Genomic DNA, 17,308 nt, shown 5'->3' with positions numbered 1-17,308 from the left:
TTTTTTCTTTTCTTTCCTCTCCACATCCCCCCAATGCCACCTTTTTTAAAATTAAGCACTATGTCCAGTGTGGGGCTTGAACTCAAGAACCTGAGATCAACAGTCACCTGCTCTACTGACTGAGCCAGCTAGGTGCCCCATTCTTCTTCTTCTTCATTTTTCTTTTTTTCATGACACTAAGGTAAAGCAAGGAATGCCCATAAAAGTTTGCTTCGAAGTTCTGTAACTCTGATTATTATGAAAACCATGTGATGGGATAAAAATATGGAAACCCATAGGAATTATGAGTAAGGACAGGATTAAAAATTATACTTTATATGGAAATTGCTTCTTACAGATTAATATTAAACCACTGATATTTTGATTTGTGATCAAAATCAGGGGTATATGGGGTGCCTGGGTGGCTCAGTGGGTTAAACCCTCTGCCTTTGGCTCAGGTCATGATCCCATGGTCCTGGGATTAAGCCCCGCATCGGGCTCTCTGCTCAGTGGGGAGCCTGCTTCCCTCACCCTCTCTCTCTGCCTGCCTCTCTGCTTGCTTGTGATCTCTGTCTGTCAAATAAATAAATAAAATCTTTAAAAAAAAATCAGGGGTATCACTGGGTTTCATAAATGTAAGCAGTGAAATCTTGTGGGACTGGTGGTATTGGGTTCTGAGGGGTGTGGTGGGAAGCTGTACTTATTCAGATAATGCTAAGAGCTACCTCAAGGGTCACGACCTGCCTTTCTCCTCTTCCAGCAGTGACTGCCAGACAAGTAGGACCGAGATCCGCGGAGTATGTGCACTTTGTAGTTTAAATAAACACAGCGAGGGAAGCGTTTACGGAGACCCCAGTGTGAGAGAAGATGCAGATCGACGCCTCAGTTCACCAGCAAGGACACAGGTGAAGAAGATGAAATGCTGGATGAACGATTACTTAAAACTAGTCTCAAGAAAAGGAGGTGTAGGGCCCATATAATAAGACGTGGCCATGGGCTCACCAATTTAATGGTACCCAGGAAAGAATAAAAAAGAACCACACGGTTCTCCAGGATCAAGCTTTACTGGGATTAGGAATTGGACCAAGAGGTTTCTCAAAGACCCTTAAAGATCCAGACTTCTGTGCAGGAAGAAGGGTCTGAAACGCAGATTCAGAGTTAGAGGAGGAAGGCAAGTTCCAGAATTTTACACTACTTTTGGATAAAGCTGTAGGGAATGTGTCACCAGAAATTCACACCAGACAAGTCAGTCCCCAAGAATGTCAGTCAGTCAGTCCTGTAGACCTGCATTAAGCTTCTGTGGTGTGTCAGGCCCCATGCTAAGACCCGAGAACAGAATTTAACTTACACACATTTCCTTCTTGATATCCTGAAAAACAAATCACAGATTACCACAGAGTGTGGTAAGGATCATCACTGATGGGGCCTACGAGAGCCACCTGCAGGGCTTCCAAGTCAGAGCCCGGGACAGACCATGTCAGCCAAGGTTCTCTGGAGCCCGCCAGTGCTGGTGCAGGACACACGGGAGTGACAATTGTGGGGAGCCCAGATGGGATGAATGGTGTTTGTGGGGGAAGACAACTAGAACTCAGACGCTAAAATGGGGCTTTGTGTTCTAAAATCAAGAGTTTCAACTCTTCCCGAATGAACGAAGGGTTCTGAATGGAGAAGTAAGTGATACTTTGGGCCTTTTGTTTTAAAAAGTGCCACGGTAGTGGCTTGGCTGGTTAGTGGGAGGGGGCAGCGGAGTTGAGGCTGGAAGACCGTCTAGACCGCAGCTGCGGTGTTCTAAGGGGGCAGGCCAGGCATGAGTGCGGAGGGGCCAGGGCACGAGAACCAGAGTCACTGACTGACACCCCGAGGAATGCCGAGAACTGTCCAGGAAGACTTGCGGGTTTTGGGCTTGGACATCTGGTAGGATGTGAAGATAAGATTTACTGGAGACATACATTTAGGAAAACTATGATTTTATGTTACTTTCTATCCCAGAACAGCCAGGCAAAGGCCTGAGGGAGGGCACCATAGCTCCTTTCCTATTTATCCAGAAGAGTACCTAAAGTATAAAGGAGCCCCAAAGGCTGGGAGGCAAGTGTCTGGTAAGTATCTGATTCCCCCAGCTGTGATTTCTACTCTCCCCTTAAGAGCAGGGATAAGAACTCTAGTACAAAGCCCCAGGTATGGGTCTTGGACATGGGGCCCTGGAACTTAGGAATACGTAGAGGTTGATTTCCTTTTGGACTGGTCTAAGTTTATATCCTAAGGCCAGTTACAAAGAGGACTAAACAAGCTCAAGAAGCCGCAGATTGGGGGTCTTCCCATTCGTCCCCAGTGTAGGCTTATTTTCCCAGGAAGGGCTGCCACTCCAGTCTGTCTTTAGGAGACAGGCTCGGCCCACGACATTGCGTGGGTTCCCGGTCTGCGGTGCCGACTCAGCTGACAGGTGGAATGAGGCAATGTGGTGCATTGTTTTAAGGGACTCACAGTTAGATTATCATCCCCTAGACCCCCACATGGTACCATCTCAGGTGTGGGTGAACAAGGGCTGGGCACCCAGCGTCATGTATTCTGTTCTTCCACAAGGAGTACGCTAACAGTACACCAAGTCGCTTCCTGTTTGCTTCGTGAGGTAACTGGGGACCCTAGCAGAGCATCCCAGTAGGCTGTACCTGGTGTCCTCCCTCCAGGCCACAGAAAACAGGTGTTTGGCCTAATCAAACCCAATAGAGTCTCTCCTCCCCTCCCCTCACCACCATCCCAAGGCAGAATGCCAAGAGTTGAGGGCCATCCTTGGAAAGGGTGGCTCTCAGACAGCTCGGGCCTGGGCAGATGACCCCTCTATGGGAAATGGCATTCTCAGTCTGGCACTGGGCTGCAAGAAAGCTGATGAGGTGAGTGAGGAGACCACCCTCTCCATGGGGTGATTTATAGGACTGGGTATCACAGGGATCTTAGGCAATCGCAATGTTGAAACTATAAATGATTCATATTTTCCAGGACGTAAAACATGCTTATAGTCAACTAACTTGGAGCTGATGGCAAGCAAGTTGCCAGGAAATTGGACTCTGGCTAACATCAAACAAATGCTGCCTGATGCAGGAGGTCAAGAGCGAGGGTGAAATTCACTCGGGCTTGGAGCCCCGACCTCTGTGCAACTGAGCCTGAGCACATCACCTCACCAGGACAACACGACAGTCCTCTCAGCTGTCAGTGATGGCTTAGCATCTCTGGGGAACTGCTGCCCTGACCATGTACAAACTTGGAAGATGCTCTCTTATCCAGATCATCAGCAGAGAAGGCAGGATTCGTAAATTTATCTGTTAATCACCTGCCACCGCTGTTCTGTGTCCTGGCAATTAATCTCCAAAAATAATGCTAGAAAGACATTAGGAAGGGGAGGAAAAGGAAAGAAAAAGGGGAACCTTTCCCATAGCAGAAACCCACTCTTCACTGGGTCAGCTCCTCCCAGAGCATGGAGCAAAGTTGGCAAAGTATAGCCCACAGGCCAAATTCAGTTCATCACATGCTTTTGTATGGCCCACCAACTAAGAATGGCTTTTATATTTTTAAATTGGATGAAAAAGAATCGAGATAAAGATAACATGTTTTTGACTTTTACACAAATAACATAACATTCAAATTTCAGTGTCCCTAAATAAAATTCTACTGATAGAGTCATGCCCATTTGTTTACGTACTGTCTATGGTTTAAGGACTTCCAACAATGCCTAAAATACGCTACGATGCTTTACGTGAAAAGTATGTGAACTCTAGGCTGAGAGATCACTGCTCAGTGTGACACAGTTGGCACTGCTCAAATGCTTGATATGTCCTATTGGCCCTGATAAGGACCGAGTGTCTATGTTCCCCACAAATTTATATGTTGACATCCTAACCCTCAATGTGATGGTTTAAGGAGGCAGGGCCTTTGGGAGGCCCTTAAGTCATGAGTGTTGAGCCCTTATGGAAATTAGTACCCTTTGGAGAAGAGACACCAGAGCTTGCTTCCTTCCCTTTGCTTTCTGGCTTGGGAGGACACTGAGAGAAGTTGGCAGTCTGTCTGGAAGAGGGTTCTCACCAAAACCCAACCGTAATGGCACCCCCATCTCAGACTTCCGAGCTTCCAGAACTATGAGAAATAAATTTCTGTTGTTTCTAAGTCACCAGCTTAGGGTACTTTGTTACAGTAACCCAAGGTGACTAAGACAGTCTTCAAATACTCCTCATGGCCTTGTCAGTGTCTAAGTATCCCATTATGAGTCACTTCACTTTCCGTCATTAGCACCTTAGTGGGAATTAATTTATTATTAGGAAACATGACCTGGGAGTGGACCACAGGATTGGTCAGGGGCAGGAACTGGTAGGGAGGGTAGCTCAAAGTGATGGGCCAGAAGGGCAGCAGAACCCCCTTTACGCTGATTTACAATATTTTTTTTTGAAGATTTTTTAAAAATTTATTTATTTGACCAAGAGAGAGACAGTGAGAGAGGGAACATGAGCAGGGAGAGTGGGAGGGAGAAGCAGGCTTCCCGCTGAGCAGGAAGCTTGATGTGGGGCTCGATCCCACCCTGGGATCATGACCTGAGCCGAAGGTAGACGCTTAATGACTGAGCCACCCAGGCACCCGATTCACAATATTTTTAGGCTTCATGAACTAACTTGAGGCGGGGGGTGGGGGTTGGGTAGAGAGTGGTTCCTGGCCTCTGTTCCGTGTGAGAACAATTCATCGGAGGTTCTCAAAATGATCCCAGAGGTTTGCCAGTAACTGAGAAAACCTAGAAATCCCCCACCTAGTCATTTTCTCCAGGCAATCCAAGGGCTGTGGGGCATTCTAGTGGACCCAAGGGTAAGACATGAAAGTGCTGATATGAGCCACAGAAACTTAGATGTCTCTAGGGCTCACTTGTTGCCCTAAACATTATTGCTTAGTTTCTGCTGTGTTTTCTATCCCCTGCCTGAGGGGAGTGGCCTGAATTGGACACGAATGAGGCATTCAAGGGGGCGACAGGCAAAGGATCCCTCTGTCCACTCTGGACCCATCCTACACCCTCAGTCCTGGCCGTGAAAAGGTAGGTGGGGTCCAGGAACTCAGAGTCCCATACACTTATCTGTGGTGTGCAGACCCCAAGAGCCCAGCCAAGGCAAGAGCCACGCCATTCCTCATCAGAGGTCTAGGCTTTCAAAGGCCGTGGCTTGACAGCCCAAACTGGAGAGCAAACAACTCTAGACGGTGAATAGGCAGAAAAACGAGCAGATGCCAAGAGTAGGAAAAGGTCACCTGTCCACTGGGCAGAGCAGGTGGAGGGATTTGGGGGAAAGCTTGGCATGTTCAGGCTGTGCTGACTGGACACAACATTTAGGAAAATCAATTTGAATTCTGTGAGTCTGCCATCATCTTTTTTTAACTGCATCCGCAGAACCTTAAACAGAGCAATGCCTTCTTCCTTCCTCAGCTACCCTTTTGGCCAGAATGTTTAGTCTAGGAGGAATTAACAAGCTGCTAGAACGAGAAAGGGGAACCACGAGGGGTGGGGAGAGGGGTTGAGACATCTTCGATCCAGCAGCACAAATCCCCCGGCTGCGTTTCCCGGCAGTCAGGTCATTCTGCTGCACGCAGTCGGTCACGGGGATGATGGCCCTATGACTCTGCTCACTGCAAGGTTTAGGTGCAGTTACTCTGAGCAGGGGGACAGAGATCGCACTTGTCCTTTGGGCTTAAAAAAGTTCAAGCGTCCTTACTGCTCAGGCTTGTCCAGCAGCTTCAGTTCTTCTTCTTTGGATGTCTCGTAGTACTTCCTTATTTTAACCAGTTCATCCTCTTGGGCTCTCTGGGTTGAAGCAGGAATCAAACAAAGCACAGAAAAAATGAACAATGAGAATCAGTCTAAAGCCACGTATCTCCAAGTGTGGTCTCTGGACCAGCAGCACTGGCATCACCCACCTGCTTCTAGTTAGAAATGCAAATGACTGGCCCTCTCCCGGTCCTAAGAGGCTGGGGGTTGGGTGGGGAGGAGCAGCAAGCCCCCCAGGGGATTCTGACGCATCTCTTCCCCTGTAAGCAGGTTAGCAGTCAGCTGTTCTCAGCATTTGTTTCCTGACCCTTAGAACAGCCCTCCCAACTAGGTATGCTCCTGACTTTTTCATTTCTAGTCTCCACCTTCACTTTCTCTGAATTTTATTAACACTCATCTCCGCTGCTCCTTTTGGCATTTAGTTACGTTATTTTCTTAATTTATCCAGCGATGGCCACTGCAGGCAGCTCTCCTCTGCTGTGAGCTAATGAGTACTGCCCATGTGCCCAGTCCTGAGCTCACGGCAACAGCAAGAAGCATCTGGAAGGCACTCTGCCTTTTACAGAGTCCTTCAATATCAATTACTGTATCTTTGTTTTTCAGATGATTCTACCAAGGCTCAGACCATGTACTGGATAAAGGGCCTGACTCAGGGTCTCTCTTTCCCCCATAACACCATGCTGTCCCCCAGGTACACCACAAATGCACTATTAGCTCCCAGTGGCCTGGTACTTGTTTCACCTTCCTATTAACAAAAGCTCTGCTGATGGGATGTGAGAAGTTTGCACCCAGCTGTACTAAACAGCTCCTGATAGATATAAAGGATGTGAAAATGTTTAGGGAACTGGCAATCACATGAGTTTGGATTACCGCCCTCTGGGAATTTTCTATAAGGGACATAAGGTCCCAGGAGACATAACATTGAAATGAATCATTTTTTTATTTTTTAAAACTTGGTGACTGGAAAATACTATAGAGCTCCAGGCAGCTCCCCGGGGAAATACCATTGCTTCAATAAAGAGAATCTGGTTCACTGTTTTCAAATTCTAGCATAGTCAATGAATCAGAAATGTTAACAACCATGGGAATTCTAACTCTCCTGTGTGTTCCTCTCAAGAGAGCCTCCCAATTCTGCTGGTTATTCCACATATAACCTAAATTTAAAGAGCACATATGTGTCCAGTGCTGTGTATTTTCAAATATGTTGTTATTGCTACCTATATCGAATTCTGTTTTAATACAAAAATCAGATAGAGCCCTTTATAATCCCCATTGTACTGATGACCAAACAGGCTGAAAGAATTTAATTGGTTCCAGTCACTCAGAGTCAATAATAGAGTAGAACCTCAAATCTACAATTGTCTGACTCTAAACACAAAGCGTACACCTACCATCTTATACTACTTCCCACATTCAATGTCATTAGCTCATCTGATCCAAAAGGAATCATCCAAGGTGGTACCAGTATTCCCATTCCTCAGAGGAAGACAGTGGTGTGCCCCAACAGTAAGCAAATAGCTTAGCTTCGCTCACTCTGACCGTAAGCACAGGGCTGGGTTCCATGGCCTAGGAGGGGTCTCCACCTTGGACCACCTCCCACACTGGTGTGCAAAGAGAGCTGCTAACCCAGATACCACAGTGGGGTCAGAAGCCAGTGCTTTGCTCACATCTGTTCTTGTTTGAGTGTACATTTATAGAAACGATGCCTTAATCTCTCCCATGCTATGTCAAAATCCTCACGGCCAAAGAGCATGGATGGCTTAGTGATTTGGGGGGGGGGGCGGAGGGTAGAAGGAGTCACATATAACCATTTTTTAGACCTTAACATTTATTTAATTAGTGAAGATATGAAAATCTGAAAACTCTGTCTCTGTATGTCTTTGATACTCACATTTTCATATAAAGCTGCCAAGGTCTCCAGATCAACCACAGAGTCATCCACATTGAAAATGGCTGCCAAGGACCCAAAAAGACAGAGAGGAAAAAAAGAGAAGAGGTTTGATTAGACTCCCCCACACTAATGAGCTAGCCATACTCCGTGTCTAGCTTCCAGGCAATAGAACACTGCACTTCCTTACACAAGTGGTGTCTTTCTTTCCTTTCTCCCTTTCTCCCTTCCTCCCTCCCTTTCTTTCTTTCTCTTCTTTCTCCCTCTCTCTCTTCCTCTCTCTCTCTCTCTCCTTCTTTCCTTTTGCACCAGGGGGGATCTGATGAAAGAAACCAAAATGGTTCCTATCACTGGCCTGAGCCTTGGCTGTGCCTGGTTTAATACCTCAACTTCTGCGTCTTCTCTGCAGTTCAATTTAGGCTCCACAGGAGAAGTGTTGGTGCTTTAAAACTCAATCAGTTTGTAGGTTTGAAGCACAATTTTAAATCTTTCTTCCCGGCTGGTAATTGAAGAGATTTAGTACCTAATGCACCAGAACTGACTCTTGCCCATTACCAGGAAGAGAGAAAAAAGACAACGTTGGCAAATTAAATGAATTCAGGCATGTGATTTTAGGCACCTTTCCATAGCCACTGCAAACATCTTGTTTGGATTAAAAAGACAAGAAAAAGCAATAATTGCATCAATGGCAAATTAAGATTATGGAAACCTCCCATGAATTAGTCTTAAGGCAAATTCTCATTCTCATGGTTTTATTAGGATTCTACTTGTTGTTCTGTATCTTTAGGTCATTTAGCTGTTCATTAATATGATTATGATTTCACCTAGGGAGATTCTTTCCCATATATACTGGGATACAAACATTGAGATTGTAAAGCCTTAATGGATTTGGCAATCAAAGTGTTTGAAATAGGCAGCTCCACATCTTTAAATAATTATTCAAAACTAATAAGGTTTGTTCTCTCAACTCTACCTCCCTTCTCTGACTTTACATTGTGAAATTAACCAGCACGCTAGTAAATTTTCTCCGTGGCAGGCTAATTAATTTTATTAAACCAACCAGTGATATTTAAAATGCCTTAAAATTTTGCTCGTCAACCATTATTCTGTTCATTGGCATTACACCATGGTTTTTGGAGAAGGTAGGGATCAAGGTAAAGGGCAGGTTCCTTTCAAATTGTTTTGTGCCTTCTGTAGCTGAATCATACAAACCCCCTCATACAATTTTAACAAAGTTAATTAACTGAGCTAAGATCATGTAACTTCACAGAACACCGAGAAATGTACTTAAAATTCCTTCACGGGCCACCCTCTCTAACTTAGGGTTAATTTAGCAAGCTATTCTCAGATATGGGAGAGTGGGGAAAGAAGAGGTTAACACGCTAGTGACAAAGTCGGCTCAGATGCCACTAAGACAAAGGAAAAATCACACTTCTAAAAAGCCCAATCTGAAATCACAAAAGAAAAATGTAGTTGGAGGGAAGAATGAGAGAATTTGCCCTCCAAGGATGGTTATTTTTGTGTGTGGAGATCATAAGAATTCATGAATTTATTAGAAAGATCATGAATTTCTACATGGTTGGTGCTATAAAAAAAAAAATTTGCCAGGAACAATGCCTCATTTCTGTGAATTCCAATATTCTCCTACAAAAATTTGCCAAGAGGAATGCAGTAAGAAAATGTAAAGCTCTACAGTTGCTCAGACATGTTCTCTTCTGAACTGAACCTCATTGTAGATACTCTATATGAGCTGCAAGCTTGGATGTAACTGAGTGATCTTAACTGATGAGAAAGAGAATGACCTGTGGGTTGTGTTTTCGGTGAGTAAATATTTGGTTTTTAAAAGCTAATCAGTCTGGGTCCCAGATACATAGTTTGACAGGTTGTATGGTCAGCCAATTCTTCTCCAGTGTACTAGGCAGTCGCAGGGAAACATCTAGAGGATGGAACTGGAGAACAAGTGTGGGCTCTGGGGACATTTATTTATTCATTCACCCAGCCCTTGACTAAATATTTGCTGAATGTGTATTAAGTTCTAGAAACTGTTCTAAAATGCTGTGATTATATAAATCAAACTTGTGTGAGAGGTTCAAAACACTTGATCTCACAAAATTTAGACTCTAGTGGAGGGGACGGGAAAGAGACAAGTAAATGATTTCAGGTAACAAAATGCTGTGAAGGAAGTAGAGAAATGAGCAGCATTAGATAGGATGGTTGGTGAAGGCTTCTTTGAGGAGGCCACATTTAAGCTAAGAGCTGAAGAGGTCAGTTCTGTAAATGTCTGGGAGAAGAAGAAGAGGTAACTGCAAAAGGAAATTTCTTTGTCTGATGAGGGAACAAGCTCAAGGTACAGAAAAAGACCAGGATGACTGTCACTCACTATGTGATCCTGGGGGGTTCAAGTGCCTGAGCCTCAGCATATCCATAAAATGGGTCTAATATCATGTGCTGAAAATATTAAATGAGGGAATATGTGTGCATGGCACAGCTCCTACAGCATGGTATGAGGTCAAAATGGTACCAACGAACGATGACCATTATGATTTTTAAATATACACATGGTTAATGTGTTTTAATGCTTGCTAATGCCCTATCTCCTTTAACACCTGGAAAGAATTAGAGAAAGCAGACTATGGAGTAGTTTGTGTTATAAATGAAACTTTCCAGAATTCATGAGTATTTCAGATAAGAGTCGTTGCTGTTAAACCCATTTGGTCCTTCACAAAACCCTGCTCAAAGCCCAACTTCAGGAAGCATTATTAATAGTCAAGGTATATGCACAAAGAGTTGTAATTATAGAAAATAATGCCTCAAATGTCTTACAAGAAATACAAGGTACCTTTGGGTCCATTCAGAAAGTTGACCTCATCTGTGTCTCCAGTTTCCATCTTTTTTTTTTTTTTAAAGATTTTATTTATTAATTTTGACAGAGAGAGATCACAAGTAGGCAGAGAGGCAGGCAGAGAGAGTGAGAGGGAAGCAGGCTCCCTTCAGTGCAGAGAGCCCGATGCGGGACTCGATCCCAGGACCCCGAGATCATGACCCGAGCCGAAGGCAGCGGCTCAAACCACTGAGCCACCCAGGCGCCCCTCCATCTTTCCCACCAATCTACCATCAGTTGTACTAACAACATTACTTTTCTAATCCATGGGTCTCAACATTTTACTTTGATATTTATAATACTTCCTATGTCTTTCCTTTAAATAGCAGGTAAAGTCCAAACACGTTGGCCTGATGTTTAAGCCCATTCTTCTCTGGTCCCAAGCTACACTTCCAATCTCATCCCCTACCACTTGCACTTTTCCCAGCTACCCTGTGCTCCAGCTTCTTGGGGTGACATAACCATAGCTTCCTCCTTTCCCTATACCTCCTCTCCCAGAGCCCAGGGGAGAGCCTCCCTGCCCTGGAAGGAACCCCTTGACCTTCGGATTCTTAAATCCTCGCTCTTTTCCTTTTCTGTGGCCCTGCACGTGTATTTTACACAAGGGAAGAGAGTCTAATGAAGAACCTGTATTACGGTGTGTAGCAGAACAGTTTCCCTCTTCTGTTGGACCGCAAAAGCCCTGCAATCACAGATCATCTCTGTGCATTTTGACAACCCCAGCATCTGGCATAGCCCCTGGGGTGTGACAGGGATAAAAGTGTGTGGATGCGATAGGGGCTACAGGAATTCCCTCAGATGGAGTCCTTCTGTTGGGTACCAAGAAAAGTTTCTTGATAAAGAGAGCACGGGGTCTTGGAAAAAAAGAAGAAACTTTAAAAAGGGATAGGATTTTGGCAGATGAAAATATTGTCTTAGGAGGGGTTATCTGAATTAGGGTCATTTGCTCACCCCCATTAGTTCCTCGTTTAAAAAGAAAATCAAGGTTTAGTCGGTCCAGTTGTATTACCATGTCGTCAGCCACACCCCTGTTGTAGATACACAGCTTGCCCTGGATAGTCCATACCAAAAATGGATTCAGCTTCACAAGTAAATTTTCTCACTTTCAAGGAAAGAGTAAGGAAAATAGCTTTCCCTTCATTCTTAACTCCCAGTAATGTTTTAAATGGCAGTATCACGGGCACCTGGGTGGCTCAGTGGGTTAAGCCTCTGCCTTCGGCTCAGGTCATGATCTCAGGGTCCTGGGATCGAGTCTGCCCTCTGCTCAGCAGGGAGCCTGCTTCCCTCTCACTCTCTCTGCCTGCCTCTCTGCCTACTTGTGATCTCTCTCTGTCAAATAAATAAATAAAATCTTAAAGAAAAAAAAATAACAGCAGTATCACTTAGGTAGAAAGGTTAGAGTAAAAATTCCGGTTATATTGCTTCAGGCAGACACATGAAACACCCACTTATTAATTACCATTAATCAAGCCAAATTCTTCCTGAGGAAGGACAACCTGTACATTTGGACCAAGAGCCAGTGAACACCACCTGGAAGGACGTGAGATGCTTCAGATGGAAGAAGCAGATGCGGACAGAGGCTCATGGAAGGTGCAGGTGATGGTGTGTAGTTCACTTTTGGCTTGAAGAGAGCATTCATTCCCCTTCGGAGCACGACTGGAGAATTCTGAATGCCCCGAGGAGGAACCTCTAACATGTTCCATATCCAGCAGGGAGGCACTGAGCAGTTCCGAGTAGTAGAGGTAATGGAACAGAGTTATATTCCATAGGACACATTGAAATTTGGAAAAACTGGTTTCAGAAGCTATTCTGGTGAACAAGAGGTAGCAAATACTGTGGGTGGAAGGCACAGGACAGAGGAGCAGGGCTGGACAGAGCACTACAGAGCGGTATCACTAACCAGCTTGGGGCAGAGGAAGCTGGAGTTGAAACCACCTGAGGCTTTGCATCTAGATTTGGAGGAAGGGTTTTGGGCCATCCACAGAAATAGGCAGAGAGCTGGACAGGCCTGTTGATTTTGCCTGAAGGACCTAGGGGGAGGAACAGGAGAGAGGAAACCTACTGGTGAGGGAAGAATTAGATAGACAAATTCAGGGTCCACACTAAGTGTTCCAGTGAGGTTTTCCCTCTTCCATGTAAGGATCTTAAAAACACAAGTGAAAAAGGAAAATAAAATTCAGAGGTGGATGATAATATCATAAGAGTTTGATGAAATTTATCTTTTTTCTGGTTGGTTTAAAACTTTGTATTTCTTCCCTGGTTTGTGCTGTGTTTTTTTGTGTCTTAGATATCAAACCATTCTTGACTCTTCATTGCCCCTTAGAAAGATATTTTCATACAGATAATATGTACCTCATGTAAATATTTCCTGCCTTTTAATATACTTTTCTTTAAATGGGTCATATGTTCCGCAGTTCCCTAACATTCTAACCTCGCTTGAATTGGTGAGGTGTAACTTGAGCTAATATTTTCTAAAGAAATGTGGAGAAAGCAATTGGTCATAAAAGTTAATGCATGAAGAATACTATGGCTTTTTGTTTAAGAGAGTTAAATATTAGCTTATATCAGTAAGGTTAGAACTTACTATGTGATTCTACTAGCTTAAATTAAATGTATAGCCTATTAGGTTTTCTTCCTGTTTTAAAAGCTTTAGATTTATAGAAAAATTGCAATGAGAATACAGGGACGCCATACCCAAAAAACAAAACAAAACAAAATTCAGAGGTGGAAGAAGCATTATGAAGAGATATGCTGGCTGAGTCCAGGAGCTTAAGGAAATCGTTAGAATTCTATTATTTCTCTTCTCCAGAGTTGCCAAGGAAGGTTAGATTACTGGCCAAAGGTCTACAAAGTAAAAAGGCAGAGGTACTAGGACTCCGTGGAGAGCTGTTTTGTGTGTGCATGATTATGCTTCCTGCTAACTGAGAACAGTTTAAGTTCCCACATAGAGTTGGAATCAATACGTGGTAATTCCGTTTCCCAAATATTGGCACGGTGTCTTAGAGAATTGATTCTTGAAGGCTCTTATCATCAAACGTATAAGCCTTACATGAACCCATTTAATTATTTAACTGATGATTACAATATAGAAGAAATCAGTCCTTGATTAAATTATTCGTGGAGTTGCCTGGGATGGGGTAGCTCCCTCCATTTTAAACTTTAAAAAAAAAAATGCATTCCGGCTTTCTTGTTCTCGCTCTCTCTCTCTCTCTCACACACACACACACACACACACACACACACACACACACACACCCCTTTTATCTTATAAGTTGGAGAAGCAAATCCTAGCCTACACAATTCTACAGCACACCTCAAAGCCCTGATACTGTAGTTTCAAGCCCTGCTAGCTTTTGTTCCCCTCTGTCTAGGGCTCATTATACTAACATGCCTGCAGATGGTGTCAGAAAGGTGAGGTGTCAAATCCACAAAGGGGAGACCCCAACAACTCAGTGCTACTGCACTATCAATCATTGCTGGTGGTTTTTACTTTTATCTCCCCCTTCTCCTTAGTTCTCCCCACTCACACTGTCAGTTCAGTTAGAATATTTCACCTACACCTCACAATATGTCGAAAGGAAATAGACACACGCTGTGAAAAGCTGGTAATTTTATTGGGTTCCTTTACCTTTAAAAATCTGTTACTTGGTCAAGTCTGGTTTCTGGGCCCCTTTTTTTGCAGGGAAATTGAGGCAAACATTTTTATGTGGTCCTCTGGTGCCTGCTCTGTACTCCAAGAATTACATACGCAAGGATCATTAGAGTAGTGTTTCGCCCATTAAGATATAATAACCGTCAGCAGGGACAAAAAGCAGATCAGTATCCCCGATTGAAACTAACAGGCACACATAAAAATTACGTGCCTGCTTCAGGCACAGGCACGGGGTCAGGGTCTCACACGATAGGGAAATTCCCTCTCTGAGTTGGAGGCGGCTTTTCACAAGACCAAGGCAAGGAGAGAGAACAAGCAGGAATTCTCTCAGCCCTCCAGCCATTTTTAACCCTCAACACTTTTCTATCTTCAAGTGCGCATTTGCAAATAAACAAAAAATGACTGTGCTTGCTGTCTGTAGGGCTTCTACTGAGTAAAAAACAAGCAGTTACTTAAAGGAGCTGTTCTTTTCGACTGAAGGAGCACGGTTGGGCAAGAAACACGTGGAAGACTGAGGAAGGAAAGGCACACTCCTTAGTCTGTTGGATTAGCCAAAGTCAATCAAACTGTCCGATGTGCGGCAGATGCCACAGACATATAGGGCTGGGGTGGTTTGCTAGGCTTGGGCTGTTGTTGATTTTAAAGATTTTATTTACTTATTTGACAGACAGAGATCACAAGTAGGCAGAGAGGCAGGCAGAGAGAGAGGAGGAAACAGGCTCCCTGCCGAGCAGAGAGCCCCATTTGGGGCTCAATCCCAGGACCCTGGGATCATGACCTGAGCCGAAGGCAGAGGCTTTAACCCACTGAGCCACCCAGGTGCCCTGAGCCGTTGTTGATTTTAAAAATCACATCTCTGCAGCCCAGTCTATGCCTCCTTGTGTTTCCTTAAGTTGTTGGTGTGAACATCCTGCACAAAGTGGGTGTTAAATTAATTATTAAATTGTTTACAAATGGCTGGTTTATTCTCAGCCCATGAAAGCAAAGATTAATAGGATTATTTGACTCTATTAGTAGAGATTATTTTCTTAACAATGTTAACTTCCAAATGGCCAATGTAAAACTTGGCTATTATGCCCAAATTACTGATATTCTTAGGGCTTCCTTAACATTCAACTTGTAAGGGAAAGATAATGAAATGGGGACTGTATTAAAGAAGGCTTTGGGTTTTTAAAACTCTCTGGTAGGGAGCCTAGGGGGCTCAGTTGGTTAAACATCTGCCTTCTCAGGGTCCTGGGATCGAGTCCTGCCTCGGGCTCCCTGCTCAGTGGGGAGTCTACTTCTCCCTCTCCCTCTGCCCTCCACTCGTGTTCTCTTTCTCTCTCTCAAAAATAAATAAAATCTTTAAAAAAAAATAATCTCAGGTAACCTACCCCTTAACACTCCCACAGAGCAACTACCTTGACCTCTACCAAGGAAAATGCAAGGATGTGAGGTCATGGAATGAGGCAGAAGTAGAATCTGAGAGCTGAGGAAAGGCACAGCAGGAACATCTCCCCACAGGCTCACCTTATAACGACAGGGCCATCACGGAGAGAGATGACCAATTTATGATAAAACTGGGCATGAATGGAAAGAAGAGCACCTGGCAGGGAAAAGGGTGGGTTGGGGGAGAGCCTGCCTCCACTAAGAGCTCTGGAACTAGGTCTGTTAGCCATTGTCAATATGCCTTCCTCTTCCCACTACAGGACCCACTATGCCCTGCCTCTAGCACCAGGCACACCTGTGCAGATAGAGGTAAGCATAAAGCCTAGCTCTACCCAGATGAAATGCTAAAGACACCAGTTATTAAAGCAGCTTAAAATAATCTCTGTCAACTACCCCAGAGGGTGGGTCTTGTAGGCAGACCTTACTGGGGATGAAACCTTAATTAATTAATTGCCGCATATACTGGGCATTTTTTGTGTTGTTAAGTGTTTTACATTTACTTGCAGGATATGGGTGTTATCGCTGTCCCTAGTTTTACAGATGATGAAATCAAGGCATGAAGCCCCACAACTGGATTTCCCAAGCTGAGCTCCATAATCAAATTACTGGACTATGATTGTACTTCTATTTTTTTTTTAAGATTTGTTTATTTATGAGAGAGAGAGAGAAAGAGAGAATGAGCATACGCCTGTGAGAGGGAGAGAATCTCAAGCAGACTCCCCGCTGAGAGAGGAGCAGAAGGCACCGGGCTCTATCCCAAGACCCATGAGATCATGACCTGAGCCAAAGCCAAGAGTCAGGCACTCAATCGACTGAGCCACCCAGGTGCCCCGATTGCACTTCTTTTATCCTTTGTAAGTGTTAGGCTACGAATGATCACTCCACCTAAAATCCTCACCCTCTTAAAAAAACAAACAAACAAAAAATCAGTGAGCCAGCTACACACAACAGCCTATATTGGCACTTGTCTCTAAATGGCATTGCACGCTTTTTATGTTAATCAGCAGCCTCCTCGTGGGAACCATACATAGCCCATGCTACAAAAATTTCATTTGTATATTATATGCACCCATAACTTCACCATTATTTATCACTAATAATTCAATTCTCATATGCTACCTCAATATGCATAATAAAACAATCCCAATTTTAATCGTTGCCAGCTATTTGCAGTTATTCAAAATAAACAGTATTGCAGTTAAAATCACAGCAAGAAGAATATCTAAAAAATAGAAACGTGGAAACGGAAAAGGCATCATCTTAAAAGAAAATATAAGTATAGGGTGTCTGGGTGGCTCAGTCAGTTGGGCGTCTGCCTTTGGCTTAGGTCATAATCCGGGGGTCCTGGGATCGAGTCCCACATTGGGCTCCCTGATCAGCGGGGTGTCTGCTTCTCCCTCTCCCCCTGTCTGCTGCTCCCCTGCCTAGTGCTCTCTCTCTGTCACATAAATAACATCTTTAAAAAAAAGAAAATGTAAAATATAAAAAGAAAATAAACTCTAGAGTAATATGAAGTCAAATTTTCTTGGAAAGATATGAGTAAGTGCAACTTTATACTGCATGCCAGAACAGACTGAAAAGGGAAGCAAAGGCACAGAATGAAGAAACAAACAAAAGTTGCCTCCGGACCCATAAAGCACAAGAACGACCAAGGGACCATGTGTACAGTCTTCCCTACATTGCCAAATACCG

At 44.1% G+C, this 17,308-nt stretch overlaps 1 protein-coding gene across 1 annotated transcript in view; it reads right to left on the bottom strand.

Moving 5' to 3' along the window:
• The window catches only part of LOC123944049 (formin-1-like), a 285,601-nt gene that overhangs the window by 133,029 nt on the left and 135,264 nt on the right, over positions 1 to 17,308 (bottom strand). Inside the window, exons 7-8 of the mRNA XM_046008733.1 lie at positions 7,659 to 7,720; positions 5,715 to 5,803 (exon numbers count right to left, since the gene is read on the bottom strand). Coding sequence (XP_045864689.1) covers positions 5,715 to 5,803; positions 7,659 to 7,720 — 151 coding nt within the window. The remainder of the gene's footprint in view (positions 1 to 5,714; positions 5,804 to 7,658; positions 7,721 to 17,308) is intronic.

Source organism: Meles meles, chromosome 6 (assembly GCF_922984935.1).
Source record: "Meles meles chromosome 6, mMelMel3.1 paternal haplotype, whole genome shotgun sequence".
In the NCBI taxonomy this organism is placed as follows: domain Eukaryota; kingdom Metazoa; phylum Chordata; class Mammalia; order Carnivora; family Mustelidae; genus Meles; species Meles meles.
The sequence above is the reverse complement of the archived record's forward strand: the minus strand, read 5'-3'. Positions and strand labels throughout refer to the sequence as shown.